The 19,182-nt window shown below is 40.1% G+C and overlaps 1 protein-coding gene and 1 long non-coding RNA gene across 2 annotated transcripts in view; both read right to left on the reverse strand.

The window, feature by feature from the left end:
- Positions 1–962: 962 nt before the first annotated feature.
- LOC110678806 lies at positions 963–5,959 on the reverse strand. The gene is made up of 2 exons (XR_002501955.1): positions 5,918–5,959; positions 963–2,803 (listed from the first exon to the last, which is right to left on the reverse strand). It is a non-coding gene; the product is annotated as an uncharacterized LOC110678806 (long non-coding RNA).
- A 9,327-nt stretch (positions 5,960–15,286) lies between these two features.
- Positions 15,287–19,182, reverse strand: part of LOC5573063 (leucine-rich repeat-containing protein let-4) — a 306,482-nt gene continuing 302,586 nt past the window's right edge. The window contains exon 5 of the mRNA XM_021853048.1: positions 15,287–16,204. Within this exon, the coding sequence (XP_021708740.1) occupies positions 16,076–16,204 (129 nt within the window). The 3' untranslated portion in view covers positions 15,287–16,075. The remainder of the gene's footprint in view (positions 16,205–19,182) is intronic.

Consider the following 19,182-nt stretch of genomic DNA (forward strand, 5'->3'; position numbering starts at 1 on the left):
GGTAGCTTTGAAAAGTTTCTTCGATAATTATTAAAAACTTATGATTTCAAAAATTCGGTCTTTAGATGATTGTATAGATGTGGCCATGATCATTATTGACTTTATGCACCAAATATTGCCAGTTTAGACGTGTTCAGCCAAATTAAAATAAATATAAATTTTAGGCTGACAAAATCGGGCAAAAAGGATGCTAAAATCGGGATTAGATAAAATCGGGGGTTGACAAAATCGGGGACTACCAAATCGGGTCATTACTGTAATTAAGAGCGTTGTTTAAAGCAAACAGTAGAGATATTTCAAGGCATTGCTAAACATGCTCAAAACTGTCGCGGAGCAGCAGCCATGCTTCGCGGAGCACGATATAAAAACCACTGTGCTATAGAGACCCGGTGAGTTACATGTTTATTAAACATTGTACTAGTTGCTTATGCTATTGAAGTGAAGATGCATCGAAAATAAAATCTCGAATTTTCGAAGAGCACAAAACGAGATGACCAGACAACCGTTTGTGCCGAAAATTTTATTTACTGGTCACTTGCTGAATGCGACCAATCGATCACATTTTCAGTGCGAACGGTCATCAGATTCTCTAGATTTGTACTCTTGAAAATTTGAGGTTTGGCTTCGACGCATTTTCACCTTAATGTTGAAACAGTCGAGATAAGATCATTGAACAAACATGTACAATATTACGCTAATAAACAAACGTGATTTAAGTTAAAAAATTGAGTGGACAGAAACAAATGTTAGTCGTTTACATGCTATTTTATGTTATTGTTAATTTCTCCTGAATTTTTGCACCAAAATCAGATTAAGGATACAGCTTAGATTTTTTGTTGTGCTCACTAACGAATCAGCTAACACTAAGCTGAGCAGCAGACTCTGTTCCAGTAGGGACATAATTCGAAAAATATAAAGGAAAATGCTTGGAATGTGATATGTGAATGAAACTACTGCCACCATTTTCACTAATTTAATCGGGATTTAAAGCTCACTGCAATTGTATGATTCTCATTTATTTATTCACTAGCTGATGTTGTTTTCCATTATTGTTTGTTTAGTGTTACATATGCATGCAGTTTGACCACATTGCATCGGTGTTTGCCAATGTCTGCCATGGAGAAACTCTATGCAAAGTTCTAATTGTGGTTGAATTCTAACACTGCTCTCTGGATTGTAGTTTGTTATGATGTACTTCTACTACGCTGGTTGTTTGATGGGGTTGTGAAATACGATTTTTTTCTCTAAAGTTTGATTAATTGCAATCGTGTCAAATGGTTCAACTAGGATCTGCATTTCAGTGAATGGATCGATCTGTTTCATTTAAAGTGTCTTCACATGTCTGCGGAGGAACTCTTATGAGAATGAACTTAGCAGCAGTTGGTTGTTTAAAACTTGAAAGATTTTATTGATGTCGTATCGAGAGTGGTACGTTATTTATTCGCAAGTGTTTAATTTTATAAAGTCATTTCTCGTTAGTTTCAAAACATGCCAAATCGAATTACACTATATCTGCTGTTGTATTCTGTTTCGCTTCGATAAAAGTTATAAAATCATAACAAATAGTTGTCATATATTTCATAATCGACATTTAGTTTCATTTAACATCACTTCGATCAATGTGTGGTGAATACGGTCCAAGTTATCTGGTTTATTATTCAATATTTTAATTTGTGAATGCAATCTACAATATTTATTTTTTTAAATTTATTTTAATAAATTTTTAATCGGCTCGAATGCGTTTCCCCATTCTACTTGCTGTCCGATGTAGAGGCGGGCACATCCCTGCGGACTTTGTGCCCACACTGAACGGAATCTCCCGCCACAAATTGAATGATTTTTGGCTCATCCGAGCCCCAAACCTATTTTCAGACACATTCAAGATGATTTTCATCTTTGTGAAAATCATCTGTTTACAAACCGCGCTGAATGAAAATCATCCAATCTTAAAATGAATTTAGGCTTCCTAGAAGATGGATGAAATTGAATGATTTTCATATGAACATGTAAACAAACCCTGCTATGCTAGTTTATCATTTAGAATAATTTGAATTCCAAAAATAATGATCAATATTTGATGGTTTTACGTAAGATTAATAAGTTTATTCTATCGTTAGTATCAAAAACAACATCTAAAATCGCCTGCAGGAGCATAAGTTTTTGTGCAACAAACACTTTGATAGTCCAAACACAGCTCCATGATTCAATCCAAAACATAAGCGATTTGTGCATTATCAGCGGGTTGTGAGGTATCAGCGAATCGTGTGTCCTATATGTTGATAAACACATGCTAAGAAAAGATAATTTTGTACAATTATTACAAACAGCATGCACTTACCTAGTTATATTCGCTCATAAATACCGACCGCACCACGTTGCTACCACCATGTTTGTTTACAGTTTACAAGGATGATTTGATAACTTGGATCATTTGGTATCCATATGTTATTTCAGAAGAAAATTGAATGATTTTCGATATGGGACTTGGAAGAAACTAAAATCCGTCATAGAATAGATGTTTTTCATCTGTGTTATCATTATTCAAGAATCTACTTATTTTCATTCGTATGTAAATTGAAAATCATCCTAGAATTGGATGATTTTTGTTCAATGGTCGTTGGATGCATCATATGGTCTCACATTCATTCAGTTTGAGGAATATGGAGATTTGCAGCCAAATGAATTAGGAATCATTCAATTTGCGGCGGGAGATTCCGTTCAGTGCACGGAAGGAGGCTTGTATTTTGCTAGCCGCCTTGTGCAGCTCTGGATCATCCATATCAATGTCCAGCTCCTCGGCAACCTACAAGTGGAAAAAATATTAAAATATTTAGAGATGATGGGTAACAGGGTAACAGTATTGTTATATACAAGACACGTGTTATAAGGGTCATTATTATACCGACTACAACGGAAGTGGAACGTTTCGCATAACTTTATGGATGGATTTTTCTCATAATAGACACACAGACAAACAGATGTAACATAATAATATTGGGTAATGAACTCAGCTTCACATGATAAAGCCTGTCCACGATAAATTTCGGACACGGATGGCGGGTGTACCACAGAAAGTTCGAGAATTTTACAGAAAGAAGGATTAACATCCTTGTCAACCCCTATGTACATCAGTTTTGCGTCACACGTGCCGTCCAAGTAACTCATAACCGTTTAGCAGCCTAGTTTCTCATTCAAACGGTCAGGAGTAATCCGCAGTCCCAGATAAAATCTCGCCTCACCTAGGTTTTTCATCTTGAATCGGCAATTCAGGTGAGTTTTCAATTTTTCCCAGGCCTCTTCATTGTTTGAGAACATCAGGAAATCATCCACATAGATCGCAATGAAAAACATCTTCTTGTCTTCTTCCAGGATATAACATTAGAGTGAATCAGCCCGAACTCTTTTAGAGCTTCATCCAGCACACCCTGCTCGATTGCTTCAGTCCGTATAAAGCCTTTTGTTACTTGCATACCTTCGTAGGATTACCGACATAGCTTTAGTTTTGTTCCATGTAAATCTCTTCATCCTTAAGGTTTCCTTAAGTTGCTAAAACGCTGTAACCAAGGTCTAGAAGGGAGGTAGTCCAATGTGTCAAGTTTCCCCTTCCGACATTTTGAAATCTCATTTAATTGGTACTTTCAAGTTAGCGTGTAAACCTGTCACTATAGAAACCTTGGTTTTTCACTCTACCGTTTCTATGGGGTTGTTACACGCTAACTTGAAAGTACCCATTAAATGAGATTTCAAAATGGCGGAAGGGGAAATTTGGCACATTGGACTACCTCCCTTCTAGATACCTTGTGAAAAACTGTGTACACAAACCCGCCAGCTAGCCAACTCGCCAGCGGTCACTTCCACCTTGCCCGCAGCTAACAACACCGCGCACCCACTGACTGCTTAGATCGGTAAACCTGTCACTACAGAACCTTGGCTGTAACTGCATCAAGATGCTCGATGTTGAACTGCTAACACTATGAGGAAACGAATGGTTGAGTATCGCACTACCGGAGAATAAACTTCATTGCAGTCGAAGCCGGCTCGTTGGGAACATCATTTTATAACCAGCCGTGCCTTACGTCTCTCGATTTCGCCATCTGCTCGTCGTTTGGTCTTGAGAACTCATTTATTCCGAATCGCTTTTTTCTTCCGTGTGGTAGATCAGTCAGGACCCAAGTACCATTTTCTTCCAACGCTTGAAGTTCCTCTTGCAGTGCCTTGGTCCAGTGACGGTGGTCCACTCGCTTTAATGCTTCTGTGTAACACGTCGGATCTCCTCCATCGTCATCAACCGCTTCGTCATAGTATCATCAAGAACGAACTGTTCGAAAAAACTCTGGACAGCAGTTGATTTAAAGCATACAAAATCAGAATAGTCACTACGTTGCCCGAGAAACGATCAGAAATGTTGGTCTGATTGGGAACGTCATAGTTGGTTTTCTTGCACCCTTGGTGTGGTGGCCAGCTTGCAAATAATAAACAATCGTTTCAATCATAGTGAAATTGCATTGAATCAACAGATTTTTGCTTCCTTAGAAACTTCGCTGGTTGTTCTTCATCCCAATGACTACATCTCTAATGATGATCACGTCATCAGAATCGGGGTTAAAAATACGAAATCCTTTCGAGTTATCAGCCTTGATAGAAACTCCTCTGCGAAGCAAAGAGGAGGCGATTTTGCTTTTTTCTGAGGAGAAAAAACTAAACTCAAAAATTTCAACACAGATTCTCAAGCGATTCAAGTGAGAGTGCAAAAAAAAATGCGAGGATTTTTACAGTTACTCTCTCTCTCTCTCTCTCTTGTTGCGATGCTCACCTTTACTCACACTTCAAAAGAACTCTTGAGTCTGCCGCCCGAACAAACAGTCCTCGGGGAGTTGTGAGAGCACCCTTTTTTGACGGAATTTTACTCTGTTGTGCTACATCTAGCTCGTTGCACTCCCCTTCGTCTTGTACCGACCGGATTTGAGGTGAACACCATTTTTGCGGGATTGTTGTCCGGCATTCTCACAACGTGTCCCGCCCATCGTACCCTTCCAGCTTTGGCGACTTTCTGGATACTGGGTTCATCGTCTAGTTGCGCAAGCTCGTGATTCATTCTTTTACTCCATACGCCGTTCTCACATACTCCGCCGAAGATCGTCCTAAGCACACGTCGTTCGAAAACTCCAAGCGCTTGCAGGTTCTCTTCGAGCATTGTCCATGTCTCATGCCCGTAGAGGACTACTGGTCGTATCAGCGTCTTGTACATGGTACACTTAGTACGGAAGTGAAGTTTACCAGACCGCAAGGAGTCCGTAGTAAGCACGACTTCCGGCAATGATACGTCTTCGAATTTCTCTGCTGCAGTTGTTATCCGACGTTACCCATGATCCGAGGTAGACAAATTCGTGCACCACCTCGAACTCATCCCCGTCGATCAATACGCGTCTGCCAATGCGAGCTCTATCGCGCTAGGTTCCTCCAGCCAGCAGATATTTCGTCTTCGACATATTTACCTTCAATTCAACCCGATCCGCTTCACATTCCAGCCAGGTATACTGTTCACCTGGAACGTTCTTCCGATAATGACTACGTCTTCAGCAAACCAGATGAACTGGCTGGATTTACTGAAGATCGTTTCCCGTATGATGAAGCCCGCCTGTTTCATAACACCTTCTAGTGCAATACTAAATTTAAACAGGAGGCAGGAAAGACCAACGCCTTGTCGAAGTCCTTTGCGTGTTTCAAACGGGTCCGATAATGGACTACAAACAGTACACGAAAACCAACACGAGTTGCATCATCTATAAAAGTGACAAATAATCGGAGGTACCAGGCGATGAAACTTCAACCAGACCGCAGACATCCGAATGCACCAAATCCAGTATGCCTTCTGTTCTCGGCGAACTAGAACAAAACGTGTTTTGAGCATGTTTACCTTGAAGACAAGTGATACAATCTTGAAGAGCTTCCTTCTTCAGCACGTTCCCATCGCCATCGATAAAACTCTGCTGGTTCAGATGTCCTAATCGCTTGTGCCAAATGCTGGAATCTACCGTTAGAAACGACTTCTCTATTCTCTGATTCAGCCGATATAGCCGATCTTCTTTCGATCTTGACGCGATTGTCCAGAACTACACATTTCGACGCCGTAAAAACAACTTTCAATATTTTCTTGTAAATTTGGCTTATTGCTAACAAGTTTGTGGCCAGATCATAAACAAGCCACACATCCTGTACTTCAAAACTTCCTTTTTTGATATCCAGCTCGACAAACCCTCTGGTGACCGACTCGATGTACTGATTATTTGATGTATCTATCGTGTTCACCACAGTTTCATGATTCTTGAAACCTTCCTTGCTTGTGGTTGCTTGCAGCTGAGTCAAAGTAGGGAGTCGATGCCGGTTATGGACCCTTTGCGTATTATGGACCCCCTACAGAAAAACATAAAATTAACACTCAAAGCAACTTTATTCCTATGAAAATCCACCGGGGGAACTTCGATTATGTTGTTAGTCAGCAGTTTCAGGCAAAATATTTGGTTTGAAACGCATAAATACAGATATTTGAACAGTTTTGAAAATGAAACCACACAAGAGGGTCCATAATACGCATTTCCAGGTGGGTCCATAATAGGCTCGTCGGCAGCGAGCCGGATTACATGGGAATCAAATGGAGGGTCCATAATACGCAACGTCAAATTTGTAAACAATCCTATTATGGACCCCGGGAGGGTCCATAATAGGCATTCGGACAACAGTTTTTCAAATGCATATTTCGCTGGAAAAATCGAATGATTTTGTATGTTTCATAGACGTACTATGAAGTCAAGACATTGAATTTGTTGTTAGACTCCACAAAACGTATATGCGTCTGAGATATCATTGCGGAAAAGCGTCTAGAATGAATTTCAGCTACTAAGGGGTCCATTACTGGCATTGAAACCCTACTAATCTTTTTCTTTTCCTCTGCCAACAGCCATCGTTGCGCCGATGCCTTACCTTTGCCTTTCGTTGGCTACTTCTGAGGATATTGTGCAGCAAAGTATCCAGATTTCTTGCAATGGATTACCTGCTTTGCGCATATCCACAGTTGATCAGCAGGAGTTTTCTCATTTTATTTTGTATGGGGAAAAAAATGAAATTTAAAATATCTTGTGAATGAAAGCTTTAATCGAAAAAATATTTGGTAGGCGTGATAGCCATCATCATCACGCACAACCGGTACCAAATATTTTTTTCGAAAATAGTTCCCAAATTTGTGAAATAATTCATTTTTTTGTGCGATTTTTTGTGCATAGACACTAGCGCGTGTGCGTTACGGTGTGGCGAGTAGCGAATCAGGGCATGCATGTAACCCATTGAAGTACCATGACCCCACAGTTATGGATCAAATAGTGTGGAGTTCAACTTAAAAAAAAATGCTTTTTACAAATCTTGATGTTTTATTAGTGTGCTTAGTGCTATTGTCTGAAAATGTCGAATCTAATGCTTAAAATGGCAGAAATCTACATTCCTTATAAGTGATCCATAACCGTAGTAAACAATCATTTCCTGGTCCAAATAGTGAACTCGTGCATTGGTCCATTGTCAAGCGAAAACTACCTGCAGAGAGCTATTCTTAAAAGGAAATTCTGTTGAATTATTACTGACCTTCGCACTATTTCGTCTCCTTGATGTTACTAGATAACTCGAAATTTGAATTTTTTGACTTCAATATGCCAAAACATTATTCTCAATTAGATCTGCCAAATATCAAGAAATATAAAAAAAAGAATTGGGTTTGATTTATGTTTTCGGCATTGAGCAAATAATCACAAACGGAATAGTATGTGCATAAAAAAGTATCACAATATTTCATTAACTAAACATGACGTCATCAGCTCCTACTTGATAAAGAATCGAACGGTACAAAACGATATAACGTGCGGATACTTGTCCAAGAGGCAGGTGACCAACACGGCCTCTTCTCTTGTCGGCAATACGTACAAATCCGTGGTACAAGCGAAGAAAACCAAAATATAGATGAAAATAAATCTCATATGTGAACGCACATCTCAATCCGGAATATGACGTTGCTTGATGACAATTATGACGTCACCATCTCGTTCATAACAAGCTAACCTATTGTTTCGTTTCATCCGTGATTATTGTTGGATCAGATTCGGTTCGATTCCGTTGTGGTTTCTGAACTCGTGTTAATACACGTTACATGTCACGAATACTATTCAACAGTTGTAATGGAAAACATAAACAAAGATCAGCTGTCCCCGGCAAATTCAAAAGGGGATATTTTCTACTCTGCGTTTGTGTTTGTGACACCACTCGGAGAGAGCTCAATTGTTGACGTTGTTGAGCTGGTATAAGTATACCAAAAACAGGGAACAGTTCGATTCCAATAATCCGTACCAGTAAAATTAAAATGAAAAATTTGAGCTTCGGAGCCGAGGTTGAAGAATCGTGTAAATTATAATTTTGTCATGTAAAAAGTGTTACGGGAGGAGGGGAAGATGTCGAAAATTGACAATTTTAGCGTAACGTTATAAATGGACGCTGCCCATTCACCATTTCACCCTTGGAAGAAAGCGCGCATTTCTGAGAAACGTCCTTTCTAGCATGATTTTTGCCACGTTTAGTGCAAGTTTAAAATCCCGCTGTTCTTAAGAGGCTTTTTTTTCCCAAGACAGTGTCCAAGAAGGATTGACACCGCTAGCTTTCACTAATGAGTCCAACGAAAAATCGAAGGTACGGGTCCTAACAAGGATTCGTAAACGTATCACTAGTATAAAAATAGTACTGAAAGTATACATCCAAGATTTAAGAATAAATTTACCGCAAAAATGATTCAACATCCAAGTTAACAATTGTTTTTGGAATATCCGAACACTATCGAACAAATTTGAAACAAAGTTCTATTTCAATTTCACATTGATACAAGTTTGAAACAAACGTGTCGTACAATTTTAAATTGGTTTCAAACATGGGCTTGGAAAATTGAACTGCACCTGAGCATTGACAATACAACGCATTTAGTCATACTGGCCATATAATATGGAACAGCATTGCGATCAGCCTTAGTGACGCTTAAATAGTCTGATGTAATAAACCGTAATACACGGAATCGACTGTGACAATAATGACGCAACATTTATACCACACGGAGAAAATGAAGTACTCAAAAGTGAGTTCATTCCACTCAATTCCGGGGGTTCATGCGTTAACCTAATTTTGAGTTGATGGGGTAGAAGTTGTTTTCATTTGCAGCCATGCGAAAAAATACCTACTGGCTAAGTTCTTTCCACTCAACCGGCAGATCAAATAACTCAACTTCCAGTACTATGTCACTTACTCAAATTTGAGGTAACGCACAAAGGTTCGGTTTTTGGGTTGTTTGGCTCTTCGCTCTCTGACAACAATAGAAGGAGCGAATGAAATAGGGAGAGAAAAATAACTCAAAAGTAAGTTAAAAAATACTCAAATATGGGTTTTCCGTTTTCTCCGTGCAGATGATTTGACGTTTTATTACACGATTGAAATGAAATAGGTGAAAGCCAAAATAAAATTATTTGAATTTTCGAACACGAATGTCATCACATTTCATAAGGTTCATTTGCTCGAAGTTACCCTTCCGTTCCGTGCTGATACCTACCTATCTCAAGTGATTACTCCTTATGAATCTGGTACCTTTTACTTGTTCGTACCTACGGTATTTCTGAGCTACAAATACTGGCTGTCGTAGGCAGAGCTGCCAGATGATTTGATAGAAAATCTGTATCTACCGGGTTAAAAAACCTGTGTCCCATACAAACAAATCTGTGTCCATACAAAAATTGTTGATAAAAAATCTGTGTTCCATACAAATTGAATCTGTGTCAGAATAAAAATATCTGTGTAATACAGAGAAATCTGTATATCTGGCAGCGCTGGTCGTAGGCGCAGAAGAGGAGACTTCCTGGGCTGTGGACTGATTAATATATTTTATTTTATTCTTTATTTGCAGGATATAAAAGTGGCGACGAGGATCATGGAAACGTGTGTTGGCCATTATTGTTTTTCTTTGAGGTGGCGAGTTTGCCATTTTTATTTATTTGAGTTTGAATTAAATTACCGATTGGAGTTGAACTAATTGTTCTTTAGAGCTGACGAAATTGTCGTATATTGTGAACATAGTTGTTCATTTGTGAATGTTGGTGTGAGTCGATACGACTCGCTCTCATCGCGAGTACAGATTGGTGCAGATTTTTAGAATCGGCGATTTTTGTTACACAAAGATACGTGATACGTATTATTCGGAACTAATTTCTACAAAACTATAATATTTATTTTTTACATAATCAAATTGTTATTAGAAATAAATAAATTTATGTTCATAATACTATGTTACAATTCCAAATTACCTAGGATTTCAAGGGTTTCCTTCAACCGTTTGGCACAGATTTTGGGTAAAGATTTTTAGAATCTCTGGTACAGATAAAAAAGATTTTTTAGCCTTCGGTACAGATAGAAATGTGGCAACACTGTCCATGCCACCCAATCAGGCATTACAGAATTCGCTCTCATTTGAGGATGAAGCACGATCAAAGCAAGCGAAGAAAAACATCCTATTTGTTGCGGTCTATGGACCGATGCACGAGTTCACTATTTGACGTTTGAGCGGTGCCGTGTTATTTACGATCGGCATGAGCGAAGCAATGGATGAGGAAGATCTTAAGGAAACATTGGTCGATCAAAACGAAGCTTTCAGTAATCTTGGGCATTTCAAATTGTGCAAGACTTACTGCAATCGGAAACTGCGGTACAATAATGTCAGTGCAATTGTTGAACTAGATGCTGAAACCTTCAGTAAAGTGATGCAGGAAGAAAAGCTAAATTGTGGGTGGGATCGCTGTCGAGTGGTTGATGGTCTGCAAGTCACGCGGTGTAATAGGTGTCGTGCTTTCAATCACAAAAGCAAAGATTGCAAGGCTGAAACACCGACGTGTCCTGTGTGTAGTGAGAATCATCAGGTGCAAGAATGCAAATCCAGTTCGAAACAGTGTGTAAACTGTAAAAAAATGAACGCTGAACGGAATTTGAAGCATGACATGAATCATGCTGCATGGAGTGAAATATGCCCAGTGTATCAGAGACATTTCGAGCAACGGAAAAGCTTAGTCGACTATTCGAAGTAGCAATCACGGCCTAATCATGAAGAACAGTGTGATGTAGTGTATTTGAATATAGCTGGAATGCGATCTCATTTTGACGAATTGAAACTGCTAATAGAAGAAGTGAAACCGAAAATTGTAATTTTGAGTGAAACTCACGTGACGCCCTATCATTGTGTGGAAGAATTTAATATTCCGAATTACTCAAATGAAGTATGCCTATCGCGATCGGCCCATACTGGCGGAATTTGGATATACGTAGATCGACAATTAGAGTACTCTGTTATTTCGAACACTGTAATGGGAGACAACTGGTTCTTGGCTGTCGAGGTGAAAAGTGGAGCATTATCTGGACTTTATGGAGGCGTATATCATTCTCCCAGTACCAGTGACGTTCAGTTCGTTAGTTATTTTGAGACTTGGCTGAATAGTGTGTTAATAGATGAAAAGACAAATGTAATAGTGGGCGACTTTAACATTAAGTCGAATGAAAGTGGTTGTGCAGCGGAGTTAAAGAATGTGACTGACGCAGCTGGATTAGTTCAGAAAGTCGAAGAAGCTACGCGTACTGGCCCTAGTAGTAGTACGTTGATCGATTTGGTGTTTACTAACTCAAAGTCTTGTGTAGCGACCGTTGTAGGGGAGATGAAAATTTCGGACCATGAAACTATTTGCATTAGCGTAGGGGAGTCAATTCGAATCTCTGTACCAGAAAAAAGAACGGCAAGAATCTCATGGAGACGATATTCTAAACATCGGTTGCAAAACATCTTGAGAAATGATCCCACGCTGAGAGAAACCAGCGGATCCATTGACGAAGCCGCCGAACGCCTTAGCACGGCGCTTGTGTCTGCGGTGAACCAGTTGATAGACGTTTGTAATAAGAGCCAAACTAGTACCCAATCCTGGTATGGCCCGTGCTTAAGAAATCTGAAATATGACAGAGATCGTGCTTACCGAAAATTTAAAGAAAGCAGAAGCGGAGATGACTGGGAGAGGTACAAATTGCTAAGAAACTGCTATGTGCATGAGCTGCGGATGGCGAAAAATAATTCGGTAGCCCGAGAAATAAGAGATTGTCAAGGAGATTCAAAGAGAATGTGGAAATGTTTGAAATCTCTCATCTCGCCAAGTGGACGATCGTCAACTCAAATAAAAATAAATGGATCACGATCAGAAGAAGAGACCGCAAGGAGCCTTAACGAGTACTTTGTGGCAAGTGTTCAAGAAATACATAATAGTATCGCAGCTCCAGCAAACGAATTAGTTGAAGAGAATTTTGACTCTGATGCAAGATTTTGTTCGTTTAGGCCAGTTACAATGGCTAAACTGCAGGAAACAGTGATCGCACTGAAGGATTGTGCAGGAGTGGAAAACGTGACAAAACGTGTATTGCTGGATGCTTTTGATGTGATTGATATACATTTGCTAGAAGTTATTAATAGATCTCTACAAAGTGGTGTTTTTCCTAAGACGTGGAAAAGGTCATTGGTGATTCCAATTCCAAAAGTACCCAAATCAATGAGTCCTGAAGACTACAGACCGATAAATATGCTACCATTGTATGAAAAGATATTGGAAACATTGGCGAAGGAGCAGGTAATGGAGTATGTAAATGATAATGGGATAATACTTGAAGAGCAATCGGGATTCAGGAAGCACCATTCATGCGAAACTGCGCTGAACTTGCAGTTGTTGAAATGGAAGCAATCAATTGAACGAGGGAAGATAGTCATGGCAGTATTTGTTGATCTGAAGCGAGCGTTCGAAACCATCGACCGGTCGAAGTTGAAAAAAGTGTTAAAGCGATAGGGGATCCAAGGGATTGCATTGAAGTGGTTTAGTAGTTATTTGGAGAACCGCAGTCAAGTCACGAGGTACAACGACTTGGTATCACCGGAAACAGTCGTAGAACTTGGTGTGCCACAAGGCAGTGTTCTAGGGCCTCTTTTGTTTATTCTGTACATAAACGATATAAAACGAGTGCTTCGAAAAGCGGAGGTGAACCTTTTCGCTGATGACACAGTTTTGTTTGTCGAAGGAAGTAACTACAACGAGTGTTTTCAAATAATGAACGAAGAATTAAAGTACTTCTCGGAATGGTTGAAATGGAAGAAGTTAAAACTAAATATCACCAAAACCAAATATATGGTGATTACGACGCGGTCTCAAATAAATTGTGCTGGCGAAGTGCGCATTGATGGCGAAATTGTGGAACGAGTGAAATCAATGAAATATCTAGGAGTAATACTGGATGAAAAATTGAATTTTTGTGATCACATCAACTACTCGATTAGGAAGGCTGCTCAAAAATTTGGAATTTTGTGTAGAGTGAGCCGTTATCTTCCGATGGATTCAAAGGTCACATTGTACAAATCGATAATCGCGCCCCATTTCGACTACTGTGCATCGATACTCTTCCTGGCTTCGAAAACACAATTGAAGCGAATGCAGATTCTGCAAAACAAAGTTCTGCGTTTAATTCTGAAATGCAATCGTCTGACACCCCGAGCTGCAATGTTGAACTGCCTTCAATGGATGTCCGTTCGGCAACGAATAGAATTTAATACCTTAGTTTTCATATTCCGTGTAGTCAAAGGGATGGCTCCTCAATATTTGACGTGTACTGTAAGATATGGAACAGATGTGCATCGATATGAAACAAGGCATGCAGGAGACCTCATATTGTTGAACTGCAGGAAAACATGCACGCAAAATTCGCTGTTCTATAAGGGCTATAGCTTGTTTAACCAACTACCAGAAGATGCTAAGCGAACCAACAATCTGCGGGACTTCAAAAGCCTCTGCTCAATATTTGTAAAACAGAGATCAATAGAATAAACGACAGAGAGAAATGGATGGGCATACACGGAAGTGGAGTCAGATTCAGGGATCTCTCATAAGCTGGTGGAAAACATTATCGAAAGATATCTGCTCGTAAACCTTCCATACTACAAAAGATGTGTATGGGTATGTGGTGGGCCATCCGAAGAAAAAAAAAAAAAAAAAATACGTGACCATGGTAACGAGTGTATTCGGCACCGCTCAAACGTCAAATTAGTGAACTCGTGCATCGGTCCATAGGCCTATTCACATGACGTTCCAAAACAGCTGATCGGGAAGCTCTTTGACAGTTCTTCTATGAAAATGACAGCCTCGTGTATGCACCGGTCCTCCACCGATGTAAACAAATGCATAGACGGACCTGTCACATAAAAAGGCCTATGATCGGCAATGTATCGCAAGTTGTAACAAGTCTGATAAATAGGAGCAGCGAACGAGAGCCCCGAAGAGAGAGCGATGATAAAATCCATTTTTCTCGCTTGTTTACCGTTGGGGGTAGGTGTTTTACTTTACTGATACGATAAAAAATCCCCGAACTTCCGATAGCAATAGTTTTCCGCAGGATTGGAGCTTGTTTAGAGGGGTTTTATCATGCACTGCTATCCCCCCGATCTGATCAAAGTTGTAGCAGTATACGATAAACAGTCTCTCATAATGTGCTGCATATAATGATAGTAACAGAGAGCGAAAAGCGAGAGATTCTCTCAATTTTCTCAGGATTCAATCCCTGCACTCAACTATCACCCAAATAAGTTAAACCACGAAATATATGCATGAACCCCATAAAGATGAAGGACCGGTATCAGAAACCCTTATAGCAAGCACTCCCCTAAATTTAATATAAAAAGTGTAGCAACCGTTTGTGCCGAAAATTTAATTTACTGGTCACTTGCTAAATGTGACCAATCGCTCACATTTTCAGTGCGAACGGTCATCAGATTCTCTAGATTTGTACTCTTGAAAATTTGAGGTTTGGCTTCGACGCATTTTCACCTTAATGTTGAAACAGTCGAGATAAGATCATTGAACAAACATGTACAATATTACGCTAATAAACAAACGTGATTTAAGTTAAAAAATTGAGTGGACAGAAACAAATGTTAGTCGTTTACATGCTATTTTATGTTATTGTTAATTTCTCCTGAATTTTTGCACCAAAATCAGATTAAGGATACAGCTTAGATTTTTTGTTGTGCTCACTAACGAATCAGCTAACACTAAGCTGAGCAGCAGACTCTGTTCCAGTAGGGACATAATTCGAAAAATATAAAGGAAAATGCTTGGAATGTGATATGTGAATGAAACTACTGCCACCATTTTCACTAATTTAATCGGGATTTAAAGCTCACTGCAATTGTATGATTCTCATTTATTTATTCACTAGCTGATGTTGTTTTCCATTATTGTTTGTTTAGTGTTACATATGCATGCAGTTTGACCACATTGCATCGGTGTTTGCCAATGTCTGCCATGGAGAAACTCTATGCAAAGTTCTAATTGTGGTTGAATTCTAACACTGCTCTCTGGATTGTAGTTTGTTATGATGTACTTCTACTACGCTGGTTGTTTGATGGGGTTGTGAAATACGATTTTTTTCTCTAAAGTTTGATTAATTGCAATCGTGTCAAATGGTTCAACTAGGATCTGCATTTCAGTGAATGGATCGATCTGTTTCATTTAAAGTGTCTTCACATGTCTGAGGAGGAACTCTTATGAGAATGAACTTAGCAGCAGTTGGTTGTTTAAAACTTGAAAGATTTTATTGATGTCGTATCGAGAGTGGTACGTTATTTATTCGCAAGTGTTTAATTTTATAAAGTCATTTCTCGTTAGTTTCAAAACATGCCAAATCGAATTACACTATATCTGCTGTTGTATTCTGTTTCGCTTCGATAAAAGTTATAAAATCATAACAAATAGTTGTCATATATTTCATAATCGACATTTAGTTTCATTTAACATCACTTCGATCAATGTGTGGTGAATACGGTCCAAGTTATCTGGTTTATTATTCAATATTTTAATTTGTGAATGCAATCTACAATATTTATTTTTTTAAATTTATTTTAATAAATTTTTAATCGGCTCGAATGCGTTTCCCCATTCTACTTGCTGTCCGATGTAGAGGCGGGCACATCCCTGCGGACTTTGTGCCCACGGAAGGAGGCTTGTATTTTGCTAGCCGCCTTGTGCAGCTCTGGATCATCCATATCAATGTCCAGCTCCTCGGCAACCTACAAGTGGAAAAAATATTAAAATATTTAGAGATGATGGGTAACAGGGTAACAGTATTGTTATATACAAGACACGTGTTATAAGGGTCATTATTATACCGACTACAACGGAAGTGGAACGTTTCGCATAACTTTATGGATGGATTTTTCTCATAATAGACACACAGACAAACAGATGTAACATAATAATATTGGGTAATGAACTCAGCTTCACATGATAATAACGGCACGCATGGTTGTCGTTTCACGTTCCATGAAATGGCTCCTCCCATCATCTTGAACACGCATCCGGTCGTAGATTTGCGCGTATCGCGGTCTCCTCCCCTATCTCCAATCCCTTGTTAACCGGTCAGCTGAGCCTCACCAGTTCTCGTGTACATCAGTTTTGCGTCACACGTGCCGTCCAAGTAACTCATAACCGTTTAGCAGCCTAGTTTCTCATTCAAACGGTCAGGAGTAATCCGCAGTCCCAGATAAAATCTCGCCTCACCTAGGTTTTTCATCTTGATCGGCAATTCAGGTGAGTTTTCAATTTTTCCCAGGCCTCTTCATTGTTTGAGAACATCAGGAAATCATCCACATAGATCGCAATGAAAAACATCTTCTTGTCTTCTTCCAGGATATAACATTAGAGTGAATCAGCCCGAACTCCTTTAGAGCTTCATCCAGCTGAGTGTTCCACACCCTGCTCGATTGCTTCAGTCCGTATAAAGCCTTTTGTTACTTGCATACCTTCGTAGGATTACCGACATAGCTTTAGTTTTGTTCCATGTAAATCTCTTCATCCTTAAGGTTTCCTTAAGTTGCTGAAACGCTGTAACCAAGGTCTAGAAGGGAGGTAGTCCAATGTGTCAAGTTTCCCCTTCCGACATTTTGAAATCTCATTTAATTGGTACTTTCAAGTTAGCGTGTAAACCTGTCACTATAGAAACCTTGGTTTTTCACTCTACCGTTTCTATGGGGTTGTTACACGCTAACTTGAAAGTACCCATTAAATGAGATTTCAAAATGGCGGAAGGGGAAATTTGACACATTGGACTACCTCCCTTCTAGATACCTTGTGAAAAACTGTGTACACAAACCCGCCAGCTGTCACTTCCACCTTGCCCGCAGCTAACAACACCGCGCACCCACTGACTGCTTAGATCGGTAAACCTGTCACTACAGAACCTTGGCTGTAACTGCATCAAGATGCTCGATGTTGAACTGCTAACACTATGAGGAAACGAATGGTTGAGTATCGCACTACCGGAGAATAAACTTCATTGCAGTCGAAGTCGGCTCGTTGGGAACATCATTTTATAACCAGCCGTGCCTTACGTCTCTCGATTTCGCCATCTGCTCGTCGTTTGGTCTTGAGAACTCATTTATTCCGAATCGCTTTTTTCTTCCGTGTGGTAGATCAGTCAGGACCCAAGTACCATTTTCTTCCAACGCTTGAAGTTCCTCTTGCAGTGCCTTGGTCCAGTGACGGTGGTCCACTCGCTTTAATGCTTCTGTGTAACACGTCGGATCTCCTCCATCGTCATCAACCGCTTCGTCATAGTATCATCAAGATCGAACTGTTCGAAAAAACTCTGGACAGCAGTTGATTTAAAGCATACAAAATCAGAATAGTCACTACGTTGCCCGAGAAACGATCAGAAATGTTGGTTTGATTGGGAACGTCATAGTTGGTTTTCTTGCACCCTTGGTGTGGTGGCCAGCTTGCAAATAATAAACAATCGTTTCAATCATAGTGAAATTGCATTGAATCAACAGATTTTTGCTTCCTTAGAAACTTTGCTGGTTGTTCTTCATCCCAATGACTACATCTCTAATGATGATCACGTCATCAGAATCGGGGTTAAAAATACGAAATCCTTTCGAGTTATCAGCCTTGATAGAAACTCCTCTGCGAGGCAAAGAGGAGGCGATTTTGCTTTTTTCTGAGGAGAAAAAACTGAACTCAAAAATTTTAACACAGATTCTCAAGCGATTCGAGTGAGAGTGCAAAAAAAAAAATGCGAGGATTTTTACAGTTACTCTCTCTCTCTCTCTCTTGTTGCGATGCTCACCTTTACTCACACTTCAAAAGAACTCTTGAGTCTGCCGCCCGAACAAACAGTCCTCGGGGAGTTGTGAGAGCCCCCTTTTTTGACGGAATTTTACTCTGTTGTGCTACATCTAGCTCGTTGCACTCCCGTTCGTCTTGTACCGACCGGATTTGAGGTGAACACCATTTTTGCGGGATTGTAGTCCGGCATTCTCACAACGTGTCCCGCCCATCGTACCCTTCCAGCTTTGGCGACTTTCTGGATACTGGGTTCATCGTCTAGTTGCGCAAGCTCGTGATTCATTCTTTTACTCCATACGCCGTTCTCACATACTCCGCCGAAGATCGTCCTTAGCACACGTCGTTCGAAAACTCCAAGCGCTTGCAGGTTCTCTTCGAGCATTGTCCATGTCTCATGCCCGTAGAGGACTACTGGTCGTATCAGCGTCTTGTACATGGTACACTTAGTACGGAAGTGAAGTTTACCAGACCGCAAGGTCTTGTGGAGTCCGTAGGAAGCACGACTTCCGGCAATGATACGTCTTCGAATTTCTCTGCTGCAGTTGTTATCCGACGTTACCAATGATCCGAGGTAGACAAATTCGTGCACCACCTCGAACTCATCCCCGTCGATCAATACGCGTCTGCCAATGCGAGCTCTATCGCGCTAGGTTCCTCCAGCCAGCAGATATTTCGTCTTCGACATATTTACCTTCAATTCAACCCGATCCGCTTCACATTCCAGCCAGGTATACTGTTCACCTGGAACGTTCTTCCGATAATGACTACGTCTTCAGCAAACCAGATGAACTGGCTGGATTTACTGAAGATCGTTTCCCGCATGATGAAGCCCGCCTGTTTCATAACACCTTCTAGTGCAATACTGAATTTAAACAGGAGGCAGGAAAGACCAACGCCTTGTCGAAGTCCTTTGCGTGTTTCA

This window comes from Aedes aegypti, chromosome 3, assembly GCF_002204515.2.
Source record: "Aedes aegypti strain LVP_AGWG chromosome 3, AaegL5.0 Primary Assembly, whole genome shotgun sequence".
Taxonomy (NCBI): domain Eukaryota; kingdom Metazoa; phylum Arthropoda; class Insecta; order Diptera; family Culicidae; genus Aedes; species Aedes aegypti.